Source organism: Eutrigla gurnardus (assembly GCF_963514095.1).
Source record: "Eutrigla gurnardus genome assembly, chromosome: 20".
In the NCBI taxonomy this organism is placed as follows: domain Eukaryota; kingdom Metazoa; phylum Chordata; class Actinopteri; order Perciformes; family Triglidae; genus Eutrigla; species Eutrigla gurnardus.
Genome location: NC_139931.1, coordinates 16578764 through 16591035, shown reverse-complemented (window position 1 = coordinate 16591035; position 12272 = coordinate 16578764). Strand labels below are relative to the sequence as shown.

Here is a 12272-nt window from a genome sequence, read left to right as displayed (position 1 = left end):
TCATACAGATGAAATAACACCAACACAACTCACCTGGTCAAACTTCTTCTGCTTCTTCTCCAGGTTGGAGACGATCTGTCGGAGGTGGTCCTGGTCCACCAGCAGGTCGTCCAACTCTTGCTGGACACGTGTCTTTGTTTTGTCCAACTTCTCGAAGGCGGAGCATTTCTCCTCCAGTCGCTGGTTTGATGACTCCAGGTCCCTCTGAAGCCTTTTCTTCACCTCCTCTGCAGTCTCCAGACAACCTGAATCCGTCTCAACCTTCTTCTTCATTTCAAGGAGCTATAAGGAAAGAGGGGGTGTCACTCAAAACGTTCGGTGCAGTGAGGTAGTCGTGTGCTTCATCAAGTATCCCTACTAAGGCAGCAATGAGGTTTCTCACTTCTGAAGTTATCAGTAGACGATCATGTGTTTTATTTCTTACCTGAGCCTGAACCGTCTGCAGCTGCTTCTCTACATTTCTCTTTGCCTCCTCTTCTTCCTCCAGCTGTTCTCTCAGGTTGTTCTGTTCATCCTCCAGCTGGCGCAGACGTGTGCTGTGTGACAGTTTCTGGCGAGTCTCTTCCTGGAGTAGTTCCTGTTTTAGAGAAGGCCATATGAAGCTAAATTACATTGACTGTAATATCTCAAAATGTAAGCGATTTATCTACTCAATTAACACAAAGTAATAATTGACTGAAGTCCCCTTTCACCACAAAACAAATTCTTATTATAATTACTTTATGTGGATGTTTGAGCTTCACTGTACTGATTTTCATATTAATCTGCCGAATGGGGTTTTTCTTTGTGCCCCCTTAAATCTGAGTTTCAAATCACTTTATGAGCAGGACATCACAACAAGTGTGATTGAGTGAACCCTACAGTGTGTTGTGGAAACTCTAGACCTCCACGGTACACACAGTACGGCTTTACAGTGATGCAAGACGCATCTCATATACAGTAGTTAAAGTTTGGAAAAGAAAAATATTTACAGATTCAAAGATTCTGGAATTTTTAATTTATTTATTTTTAAAATGGGAGAAAATTAGCAGATGTAATCCTAATTATCCATTTTGCATAAAACTATCAGACACAAATTTTCTTTCAGTAGTACATTTGACAGCTGGCACAGATTATATGTACAGCAGTTTAATCATTCATTAAATCATGTGAATGAATGCCTCTCCTCTCTGTCTGTTATTACACCATAAACAAACACACAGCATGGATGTCAGTGAGTACCTGAATATCCTGCAGCTGGGACTCCACAGCAGAGCAGTCTTTCGTTGCCTTGATGGACTTGCCCTCCACGTCACACAGCACGGTATTAACAGTCTCCAGTTCAGCCTGTCGACAAAAGACAACAAATTAACCACTGAACACATACAACACATAGTCTACTTTGTATTTGAATGAGAGTAGAATAACCAGTTCCATAGATGTAATCACATTAACATTTACTGACTACAGACGTGATAGGCACACACAGAAAGCAGTAATCATCGATGCAAAAGTTGTAGGTGCAAACAGCATGTTGGAACGAGTTGTACCTGCGTTTTTGTCAGTTTGTCAGCCTGCTCCTGCCTCTGTCGCTCACTCTCTGAATGTTTGAGCTGCAGCTCTTGGAGCAGGCCTTCAGCCTTCTTCCTACGATGCTCAGAGTCCCCCTTTCCCTGCATCAGTGTCTGAATCTCAATGGCCAGCTCGTTCCTCTCAGACTCCAGAGCCTGCTTGGCCTTCTCCATGGACACTTTGTTCTGCAGGAAAGGACAGGCATTAATGCTTTCAGCAGTCAGAAGAAGAAGTGTGCATCCAGGTGAAATCAAAGTAGTTGGAAAAAAGGACTCTGAAAATGATTTACCCTCTTAGCCTGCTCCAGCTGCTCATTGAGCTCGTCAAAGGCCTGGCCATGTTTCTGCCTCATCTCAACCAGCTGATGCTCGTGAACTTTGGCCTCGTCGTCCAGGGTCTTTTTAAGATGTGCCACCTCTGTCTCACGCTTGCTCCTGAGAAAAAAGAGCAGAGCTTATCTAATTGTGTCAAAATGTATAACGGACTTAAACCTCTGCCCGTTAGGTAAACTGGTGTAGCAGAGCCTAGTAGCTGTACCTGAGCTCTTGCTGAGCAGCGGTGGAGTCCAGAGTGTCCTCTAGCTCCGTCTTGAGGGCCTCCAGCTCCTCTCCCAGGTCCCTGCGGTGTTTCTCTGCCTTAGTGCGGGCCTGCTTCTCCAGCTCCAGATCCTCCTGCAGTTCAGACAGCTGAGCCTCCATCTCACGGATCTTTTTATGGGCCAGGTTCTTCTGTGCTGCCTCCTCCTCAATTCTTAAGGGAGGAATAGCAGCAAAAATTAGTAAATGGAGTTGGGGAGTAGGGCAACAATGGTAAACAATCAGCAGTAGAGTCCCATACAGACCTGGCCAGAGCTGCCTGGAGCTCTTCCTCCTTCTTGGCTAGTTGAGCACGGAGCTCAGCAATCTGGGCCTGCAGCTCAGCAATCTGGTCATGTATCTCATTGAAGTCACCATCCAGCTTACGTCGGTTCTTTTCCAGCTCTTGGCGCTGCTTCTCCTCCCTGCGCAGGCGGTCTGATAAGAAAAAAAAAGGGTAAATATGAGATTATAGGGTGGAGAAAAAGATGCTGAAAATTGGAAACTGTAATAATACTGTTTCCTGTTTGGGACCAGTGGGATCTATAATGCTACTGAAAAACTGAATGTTTTCTTCCTACCCTCCAAGTCTGTGATCATAGCCTCATGTTTGGTCTTGAGTTTCTGCAGGCTCTTGGATTTCTCCTCCTCCTCCGTCAGGTTGGTGGTGAACTCGGAGATCCTGTCATCCAACAACTTCTTCTCCTGTATTCATAAAATTAAATGGACTTTAAGCAAGAGGCATCTCAAATTAACAGGAAGGGTTCAATCGAGTGCAGTTGTAGTTATTATTTCCATCTTAAGTTTGTCAGTGAGCTTACACCAGAAAAGATGAACGAGTTACCACTACTCCAGTAGTCCAGTGTCCATCACAATGTTGACTAACCTTGTTTAGTTTGTTGTTTTGGTCATCCAGAACCATGACATCGTCTTCAATCTTCTTCATCTTGGCCTCCAAGGTGACCTTCTCCAGCTGAAGCTTCTGTCTGGCTGCTTCCTCCTCATCCAGCTGCTGCTCCAAGTCCTTTAAGCAGATAAACCACGTGTAATGAATGGGTTGGCGAGGCAACACCAGTGTGTATTCAACGTTAGGGCTAGGTGATATGAACCAAAAATCATGTCAATATTTTTTTAGCTGAAAGGCAATACTCGATATATATCTCAATATTTTTTCCCCATTAAAAAAAGAACAAAAACAAAGTAAGTTTCAAGTCAAATTAAACTTTGACCTTCTCCTATCTTGGCCATTTGTTGAGCTGTCTGCAGGCTACCTTAAGCTCAAATACAGTTTTTAGAGGCAGAAAAGGCAGGCTTAGAAAAAATCCAAGCGTCTGAATATTTGACAGAGGGTTTAAGTGTGGCTTAGGGGGAAGAGCGAGGCAGCTCCTCTCCACTCTCCATCCCGGACATGGCTGCGAGTACCAGCTCCACGCTGACCAGACAGCGACTTTCACAGAGTTTTTTCATCCGCCCCTGGTGCCTCGATCCCAGACACAGGTGCGCGTAGGACTCCGCTTTACGGAGCTTTCTCAACCTGTTTGGGTCATTCTCTACAAATGACTGTATTCTGCTGCTCATCAGAAACTTTGAAACCAAACCATCTCCAAATGAACGAGCCATTATTTTTTATTTTACTACTCTTGCCTCTCGTTTGTGTCTGCCATGTTGTTGCTGCATTTGGGACGTGTGAGGGACAGACACGGGGAAACATAAAATGTTATTTTAACACAACATCTCAATCTCTACATATACATGATGTTGTCTTACCCTATATCGTGTTCAAAAATATAATAGATATATGTAAAAAACTCAATATATTGCCCAGCCCTCTTCTACGTGTTCAAACTAGTGGGGGGATAACGTGTGTGAACTTACTCCAATATTTTGCTGCATCTTCTTTTTCTCAGATACGAGCTGAGAGGCACGCTCTTCCTCCTCCTCCACACGGGCCTCCAGGTCGTGGAGGATCTCCTCCAGCTCCTGCTTCCTAGAGGCCAGACGGGCTCTCATCTCCTCAGCTTCAGCACAGAGTTCGGTTTCTGCCTGGAGCTGCTCCTGCAGGGCCATCTTCTCAGCACTCAACTGTAAGCATGAAAACAGAGGACTTGAATATTGTGCACAGTTGCCTAAAAATAAATACTTCATCATCCATTAATTAATATTAATAAAAAACAATATCCTAACATGGAGAAGACCATAAATGTAAAAGAAAACTGTGGATTCCTCAAATTTACCTGATGCTGTTTTTCCTCCATCTCCTGGAGCTGGTGCTCAGCATACAAATGTTTCTCCTTCACCTTAACCAGCTCGTCATCCTTGGCCTGCATCTCCTCCTCCTGCCTGCTGACTTGCAGCAGAGGCTTCACCTGCAGAGAAGATGGTAGAAATAAGGAGTTAGAAAAGACGGAAAAGGTGGAAAATGGTTTTCACAGGATCTTAGCCAAGATGTTGTAGGAGACTGAAGTTCACCTTGGTGAAGAGCCTCCACCACTGCCAGTTCCTGAGTTTAAGGTAAGCAGCACAGTTCCTCTGGATCACCTTCATTGCTGTCAGTTGCTGCTGTCTCTTGGCAAAGGCTCTGCAAAGCAATATTAGAGAAAAACAGACGGCCTTTATTTTGCATTCAACTGCATGGCAATATGTGTGATTGAGATGCAGAAAAATAAAGTCTTGTTCCAGTTTGAAGTATGTGAATTGTGCTTTATTGTTGCCACTCAAATTATGCTTTGAATATTTTTTTCCAGCATCTACTAAACGGGATCATGCCGACGGCAGAGTTACAGATTGTGGGTGATCGTCTCGACATACTTGCGGGCCACGTAGCCTCTGCACCAGGCCTGGAAACTGATGATTATGTCTGTGATCTTCATGTCTCTCTCCTCCTCCAGGTGAGCAAGGACTCCTGCTCTGAAGAAAACTTTGCTCTGGCCGATCCGGTACAGGTTGGGGTCCAGCTCCAGGCTTTTTATCTGACAGGACAGGAGACTCATTGATCACATTACACTGCAGACAGGTTTGTTACTGTGGAGCTTAGCTAGAATGTTGTAGACCCCTTACCATGAGCACACAGGCCTGCTTTCCATCCATGAAACCCTTGGGGATGGCATTGGGAGTGAGGATTTCATACCTTGGAGAGGGACGGATGATAGGATTTAAATTTTTCTTACACATAGCTGCCTGGGAACGAGACATACAGGGAACAGTGTTAATTTTTCTGTACCTCTGTCTGAACTCCTGGAAGACGATGCGGTTGGGGAAGCCCTGTCTGCAGATGCGGATCCCCTCCAGCACACCATTGCACCTGAGCTGGTCCAGAACCAGATGGGGGTCCAGTTTACCAGCCTGAAAAAGGAGAACATTTGCCGATTAGCAGTGTGAACAGCTCTGTTCGATACAGTGGCTTACAGCATTTTCCCTCTTGCACATTTCCGATTGTGTTTCTACTGCATCTAAAGCTCTGATGGATTTAAGAATGATGGCCTATTATTATTATTATTATTAACGATTGAGAGGAGAAAGGTTTTTGGTCCTCAGGGAAAGTTCCTGTGGTAGAAACACCCTAATAGATGCCAGTACTTCTCGGGTACCTTTTTTTCGTGGTTGGGGATGATGCACCGGACGAAGTTGGGGTTTGTGTTCCTCAAAGTGGCCATGAGCTTGGACAGCTGCTCTTTGTACAGCTGGCCCACTGTGCGGAACATGCCCTTGCGGGTCCTGAAGCCACCAGGCATATCGGACATAGACACCTTATCCAGACCCACAATGTGGTCCACTGAAATAAGTAAACGATAGAGAGAAATAGAGAGAAGAGAGACATTATGTAAGAAGCCAGTGTGTTTTCATTTAATCATTTGAATATTTAACCAGGCAAACTCAAACCAAATGCATGTCACAAGGAAGAATGACTATAACCATTGTCTCTCCACTCCCTTTTGGTAAACATACACCAGGAGAGAGTAGAAGTGGTTCATAATACCAGGACCAGTGAAACACCACACAAACACTGAGTGAATGCTGAGGGAAAAGGGGAAATCAGGCGTAGGACGACAACAGAGGAGTCATAAAAAGCCAGTGAAGGGTGGAGAGATGACACAACATAACGAAAAACCAAAAAAAACTCAAGTGCAGTGAATGGAAGGGGCTGGTCAACTGTTGACACCGCCAGTTTGTAGCTCTCCGAGTGAAAACTGTGTGATGGTTCACCTAAATATACGTATGTGTCAGGAAGGTGGCAAACTTTGGCGGTTGCAGTGGGCATGTATTTTTCTGGTGATTCAAAAAATTCAATAAAAAAAAAAAACCAAACCCATGCAATATATACCCATCGTTGCAGTACCCATGACCAACACCAGGAGTCCCCAAACAACACTATTACACAGAGGGAGAAAAGGAGAGTTCAATGATAGAGCAACAAGTGGTAAGATGACCAGATGTTTATTACTGTACTCACAGTTGATTAAAAGACACACAAAAAATAAAGTTTAAGCCCAAAACACAAGTTGAACATTTAGGAGAAATGGATGGATAGCAGAGAGGATTCATGGTGGAAATAAGCATGTTTAAAAACAGACAGCAGGAATAACGAGGAAAGACTGAATAGATGAAAAAGAAACCTCGTCACCTGAGTGTAGAATAGGAAAACGCTGATAAAAATAGGCTCTCTGACAATTCTGTACCTCTGAGACCCAGTAAAAGAAAGAATGACAGACAAAATTGGGGCATACAGAGGAAGAAGTGGTTGGAAACAACAAGTGGGATTTGAGAAGGTAAAAACAAAGGTCCACACACACACAATAAAAAAAGAGAAAGAAAGCACTATGAAATGCAAAACAGGAACCCAACAAGAAATATATTCCCCCACATTGAGCACCGCAGCGATTCCTGGCTTACTGCAACAAGTTAACATCTGCCTCAACTTACCATCCTTCCAGAGCTCAGACACAAACTTGTCCGTCGACTGGTTGAGCAGTGAAGCCACGTTGTCATTCAAGGGGTCCATGTTCTTCATCAGCCACTCATCTGCCTTATAGTCCACCTGAGGAGTAACATTAGGCAAGAAGACTTGCTCTTAGATCTCTGGGAGATTATTAGAAAGTATGAGAACAGCACAAATGCAACAGGAAAGACATGACAAAAAAAACAAAAAAAACATTTACCTTGCCAGCGTAATGGATGACACAGAAATCTGCTTCATCCTTCAGTTTCTTGGGCTTAAAGAACTTGGGATGGTTGCCCTGCTCCTGGAGCACCTTCTCCACAAAGCTCTTGTCTGTGGCTTTGGGAAACCAGCACTCCTCATCCAGCAGAGCTAGGATACCAGGGGGACTAGCCTGCATGCAGAAGAGATACAGAAAGGCTATGAAGTACTTAACTCAGTGAAAGAACAAAGTAAACAGGACTTAATATCAGATCACATGAGGAAATGAAAGCTCGACAGGTGAGTAAGATCTTCAGACTCACAGGTTTCTCAATAAGCTCGATGCAGGGCTGCAGGTCTAGGCCGAAGTCGATGAAGCTCCACTCGATGCCCTCCCTCTGGTACTCCTCCTGCTCCAGGATGAACATGGTGTGGTTGAAGAGCTGCTGCAGCTTCTCGTTGGTGTAGTTGATGCACAGCTGCTCAAAGGAGTTCAGCTGGGGGACAGACAGGGAGAAAAATGCTTAACACCACCATTGATCAGCACAAGTAAAACACATGAAGGATATTTTTATATATATTTGTTCAGATGGATTAATTATGCTATCTTGTTTTTTATCACATCGCAATATATATTGCCAAACAAAAAATATATTGAAATGTCAGTTTTGTTTCAATATCACCCAACCCTAGACTACGCTATCAAGTCATGTACGGTTTGCCTCAATTATTTACCTCAAATATCTCAAATCCAGCGATATCTAGGATGCCGATGAAGGAGGCTCCCTGCCTCTTAGTCTTGTCCAGGGCCTTGTTGATCCTCATGACGAGCCAGCGGAACATTCTCTCATATGTGGCCTTGGCCAGGGCCTCCACGGCAAACTCTGCCTGCTCCTGGGTCTGAGCCTTCTGGACGTAATCTCTGCCCACCTTGATCCTGGGTGACAGGATGGCCCTGGTGAAGTCTGTGACATTCATGCCCATGAGGTGACTCACCTTCTGGGCAGCTGTTGCAAAGGAATCGGGAGAAGGAAAGTGAGCAACACAGAAGAGGTGGAGTTAAAAGAGAATAAGGAGAGCAGGAAAACAACGATATAGCTCCAGCATCAACAATTTATGGTTATTTACAGCACTGACTACTGTACAATATGCTACCTTTGCTGGACACAGCCAGCTATTTCAGGTTATGACCGACTTACCGGTGTCGTCAGGCATGGAGGCCTGGTCTGTGTGGCGCTCCTTCTTGAAGCTCATGTTCCCGAGCTGCAGCACAGAGGCCACCACCTTCAACATCCCTGCACAAAAAGAAGATGAACGTAAACATGGTTTTATGTTGCAATGACATTACGCAGCCATAAATAAATAAATAACTTGTTTTGAAAGTAGTTTTCCATTTGCCTGACCTATCTGCTCTTCCTCTGGGATACTCATGATCCTGAAGGCCTCCAGGGTCTCTGTGAACAGGTCCTTGTCCTGCTGCCCAGGAATTGTGACGTTCCCGTTGGAAAGGAAACGGTAGTTGTTGTAATTTTCAAGGAGGAGTTCATCTGGGAGAAAAGGATCGTTGGAGTGAGTAAAATGGCAAAATAGAAGTTAAAATATTTACAGGAAGGACCTTCTGTCTTTATGCAATATGTTGCTTACTGCGCAATTTATCTCCAGCCCCCGTGAGCAAGTAGTAGAAGACGTGGAAGGTCCTCTCATCTTTGGCCTGGCGAATGGCACGGGATTTCTCCAACAGGTCTGGTGGTCAATCTGTCAAGGACATGTTTTCTTGATACTACCATGGCTACATTTCCAAATACTGTCTTTGAGAAAATCCTGCTGTCGATATCTTCAAATCTAAAGACAAGCAATGACAGCATCAAGGATACAAGTTTCGATATTCGCACCAACGATGTAACCGTTGACATCAAAGTTGATCCTGATGAATTTTCCCTATGAAGAAAAAACAGAAATTTATGAAGGGTATGTGGAGCAATCACGCTGGAAAACAGGCAGTTAATAAGAATCCTGAATCTCAGGAAGTAGCACCAAGTCTTACGAATCGGGAGGAGTTGTCGTTTTTGACCGTCTTGGCATTTCCAAAGGCCTCTAGGATGGGGTTAGCCTGCAGCAGCTGCTTCTCCAGCTCTCCCTGGTGGAAATGAAAAGAACAGCAAGGCAAAGATTAAAGCACCAAAGCATTACGAGCCGTTTATTTACTAGAATGTTACGTCATTGTAAGAAACTGATTAGTTAAATTTTTTTTTAATATGCTGTGACATAGTGCTATGCCTTCATTTACCCATGATGTACTTACGTCTGAGGAGGAGGGGAGAACAAGGAGTGTACAAAAACATTTAAACGGTGATAAAAAGGAGGGACACCATATATGTACAAAACACACCAGCAACACACACACCACACACAAGCATTTTTTACCACATATCATGTTAGTGCCCAAATCTGCAAACACCCGTATCAGTAACCCATCACCTGTTACCCAGAGCAGAATAAACCAGTGAACCCCCAAGCACACAAAAAAACAAACAAAAAACAAGCAGCCCTTTCAACTTTAATATAATCTTGAATTTCTTCCTTCAAACTACATTTGATTGTTTTTACTCATTTATTTTCAAAGGACAATGTGGATTTTAACCCATTTGGCTGATGATCACTCACTCATCCACCCAGAAAACACATGGAAGTACATCAGCCAAAATCAAAAGGCCACCATTGCAGTGATTCATAGGTATAGTGAGTAAATATTACATGTTGAGTTGAAAGAATTCAAAGCAATGAAATTGTGGAAATGTTTGTCAGAAGTTGTCTGTGAGTGTCATTCATATCAGGCTTTTCTGAGTGATAGTACAAGATTGAAGGCCCTGGATTATTATTTCATTTCAAACTATACTACAAATCTGACTCTGGACTACTGTTCTTTCACTGAACTTCTTAATAAATAAAAAAATCTAATAACCCATCACTCAGGTGTATCTCACACACCTTAAGCTTTTTTTTAAATGCAAAATCAGAAAAGCACAGTCAAACTTTGTACTCAGGTGCACGCAGAGAGTAGCGATACAAATGATGAAAAATTCAACCAGACACATCTAGAAATACATCTATCAGACAAAACATTGCTGTGTTTCTTTTTCCAGCAAAGACCCCTCCCTCTTATCCTACTATTGTCTGGCTGAATTTTTCACAGGAACACATACGGCTGCCACTGGTCTGCAAACAAACTTCCTCCCTACTTCCTATTGGCTGGCAAAGACACGTCACCTCTGCCCTCAATACAAAGTGACTCCAGCGAGGGGAAGGAGAGGGAGAATGAAGGGGGATGGGTGTGGAGGAGGAGGAGGAGGACGGTGATGACAGAAGCAGGTGGGGAGGAAGAGTGAATTGTGGGAGAGAGTTAACTCACATGTGACAGGATCGAGCTGTTCTGTTGATGGGAAGAGAGAAATACAACAACCTCAAAAAAAAGGGATGATAGGTGTGGTTTTCATCAAACCCCGCTATGTTGCTTTCAGCAGCGTCTATCATAAACTGGCAGGCCAGATAACAGTAGTGCAGGTTTTCCAGCGGAGTCTGACGTAATGCCTGACTGCTAGACGCTAGTTTTATTTCTCATGAGAAGCAGCAACGTCGGCGAAGCCAAATTAATCATATGTGAAGTGAGGCCTCTGGTCTATATAAAAAGTCAGAAGCCTTGAAACGTGCACTAATGTTTCTCTGTGCCTGCAGGGCTTTTATCTTTTTATCCACCCATTTTCCTTTGATGGTAGTTCTTTTCTGTGGCAAAAAATTACTGTTTGAACACAACAATATGGTGATGGATTGACAATCATGTACACAATCAAGTGTGCATACACACACACACACACACACACACACAAACACACCCACACACAGATACACAGTTGAAAAAGTGATCTGTCAAGTGTTCAAAGAGGGATGGGGAAAATGTTGTTCCTGGAAGACGAAAGTGCTGGAGGAATTAGGGAGTGTGTCTCACCTGAAAATGAATCAAATGAAAAGGAAACAGGAGGGAGTGAAGTGAGAGATGAAGGGAGTAAATGGAAAGATAAAAGGCGTGACTTTGTAAAAGAGTAATGGGAGTAGGGTTTGATGGATGAAGGGTGTGGATCAGAGGCAGGACTAACCTGGTCTTTCTTGGTCTTGTGAGAGGAGGCCACGTGAGCCAGATACTGGATGACCTTTTTGGTGTTCTCTGTCTTACCGGCACCAGACTCTCCTCTGTGTTTCAAATGGAGAGAAAGACAATTAAGAGATGGAGAGTCTAACACAAGTTAGTGACTAATATAATGTTACTCCAACACAGGGAATATTGTTACTCAGACATTTGTAACTCACGTGCAAAGAATGGACTGGTCTTCACGATCTGCAGACAAGATGCAAACGTTGGTTATGCAACCCCTGAAGAACAACTATGCTGCATACGTTATCACTACAGCACATACAGTTTTGTAGGCGGTACAACAGGAAGTGCATTTGCCACAGGCAGGAAATCAATATCCGGCTTCCTGTGGCTGGTAAGAGGTGCTGCCGGGTTTAAAACGAACCAGCTAATGAGCCTTAACCTCCCACTTTTCTGGAGCCGAACATGGAGGTGCACAAAGAGGATAGAGGGGAGTTGTTTGCAATACAATAGCCCTGCAGGAAATAACAATTAGGTGCTCGGAATTAGGGCTGGGTGATATGCAGAAAAATCAAATATCACAACACTTTTGACCAAATACCATGGTATCAATATTGTGGGGCTGAATGTTGGTGCTTTTACAAGTTATTAAATTTTTAAGAAATAATCACTTGGATATAATGACTAAGTGGGTAAAAGTAAACAACAACTGCTAGGACAGCCTGTTCAATTCCTAACTTTACTGTAATGCAGCCTGTAAACGCAGGAAAAGACAACTCTTATGCCATATTACGATATCCAAAATCCAACACGATATCTAGTCTGATATCACAATTATCAGCTTTTGTTTTTAATGTTGATT

General features: G+C 43.6%; 1 protein-coding gene across 2 annotated transcripts in view; it reads right to left on the bottom strand.

The window, feature by feature from the left end:
* LOC311031722 (myosin-9-like) overlaps positions 1 to 12272 on the bottom strand; it is a 30953-nt gene that overhangs the window by 4638 nt on the left and 14043 nt on the right. The window contains exons 4-31 of one of the 2 annotated variants that reach the window (XM_084038161.1): positions 11626 to 11653; positions 11415 to 11508; positions 10673 to 10693; positions 9308 to 9400; positions 9138 to 9201; positions 8908 to 9006; positions 8667 to 8810; positions 8463 to 8558; positions 7999 to 8270; positions 7587 to 7760; positions 7283 to 7456; positions 7047 to 7161; positions 5714 to 5898; positions 5347 to 5468; positions 5184 to 5253; positions 4935 to 5095; positions 4596 to 4704; positions 4361 to 4492; positions 4002 to 4208; positions 3013 to 3150; positions 2708 to 2831; positions 2393 to 2564; positions 2089 to 2301; positions 1841 to 1985; positions 1530 to 1736; positions 1222 to 1326; positions 425 to 577; positions 34 to 282 (exon numbers count right to left, since the gene is read on the bottom strand). In XM_084038161.1, coding sequence (XP_083894287.1) covers positions 34 to 282; positions 425 to 577; positions 1222 to 1326; positions 1530 to 1736; positions 1841 to 1985; positions 2089 to 2301; positions 2393 to 2564; positions 2708 to 2831; positions 3013 to 3150; positions 4002 to 4208; positions 4361 to 4492; positions 4596 to 4704; positions 4935 to 5095; positions 5184 to 5253; positions 5347 to 5468; positions 5714 to 5898; positions 7047 to 7161; positions 7283 to 7456; positions 7587 to 7760; positions 7999 to 8270; positions 8463 to 8558; positions 8667 to 8810; positions 8908 to 9006; positions 9138 to 9201; positions 9308 to 9400; positions 10673 to 10693; positions 11415 to 11508; positions 11626 to 11653 — 3866 coding nt within the window. The remainder of the gene's footprint in view (positions 1 to 33; positions 283 to 424; positions 578 to 1221; positions 1327 to 1529; positions 1737 to 1840; positions 1986 to 2088; positions 2302 to 2392; positions 2565 to 2707; positions 2832 to 3012; positions 3151 to 4001; positions 4209 to 4360; positions 4493 to 4595; positions 4705 to 4934; positions 5096 to 5183; positions 5254 to 5346; positions 5469 to 5713; positions 5899 to 7046; positions 7162 to 7282; positions 7457 to 7586; positions 7761 to 7998; positions 8271 to 8462; positions 8559 to 8666; positions 8811 to 8907; positions 9007 to 9137; positions 9202 to 9307; positions 9401 to 10672; positions 10694 to 11414; positions 11509 to 11625; positions 11654 to 12272) is intronic. The other variant, XM_084038162.1, reaches the window with a different exon arrangement.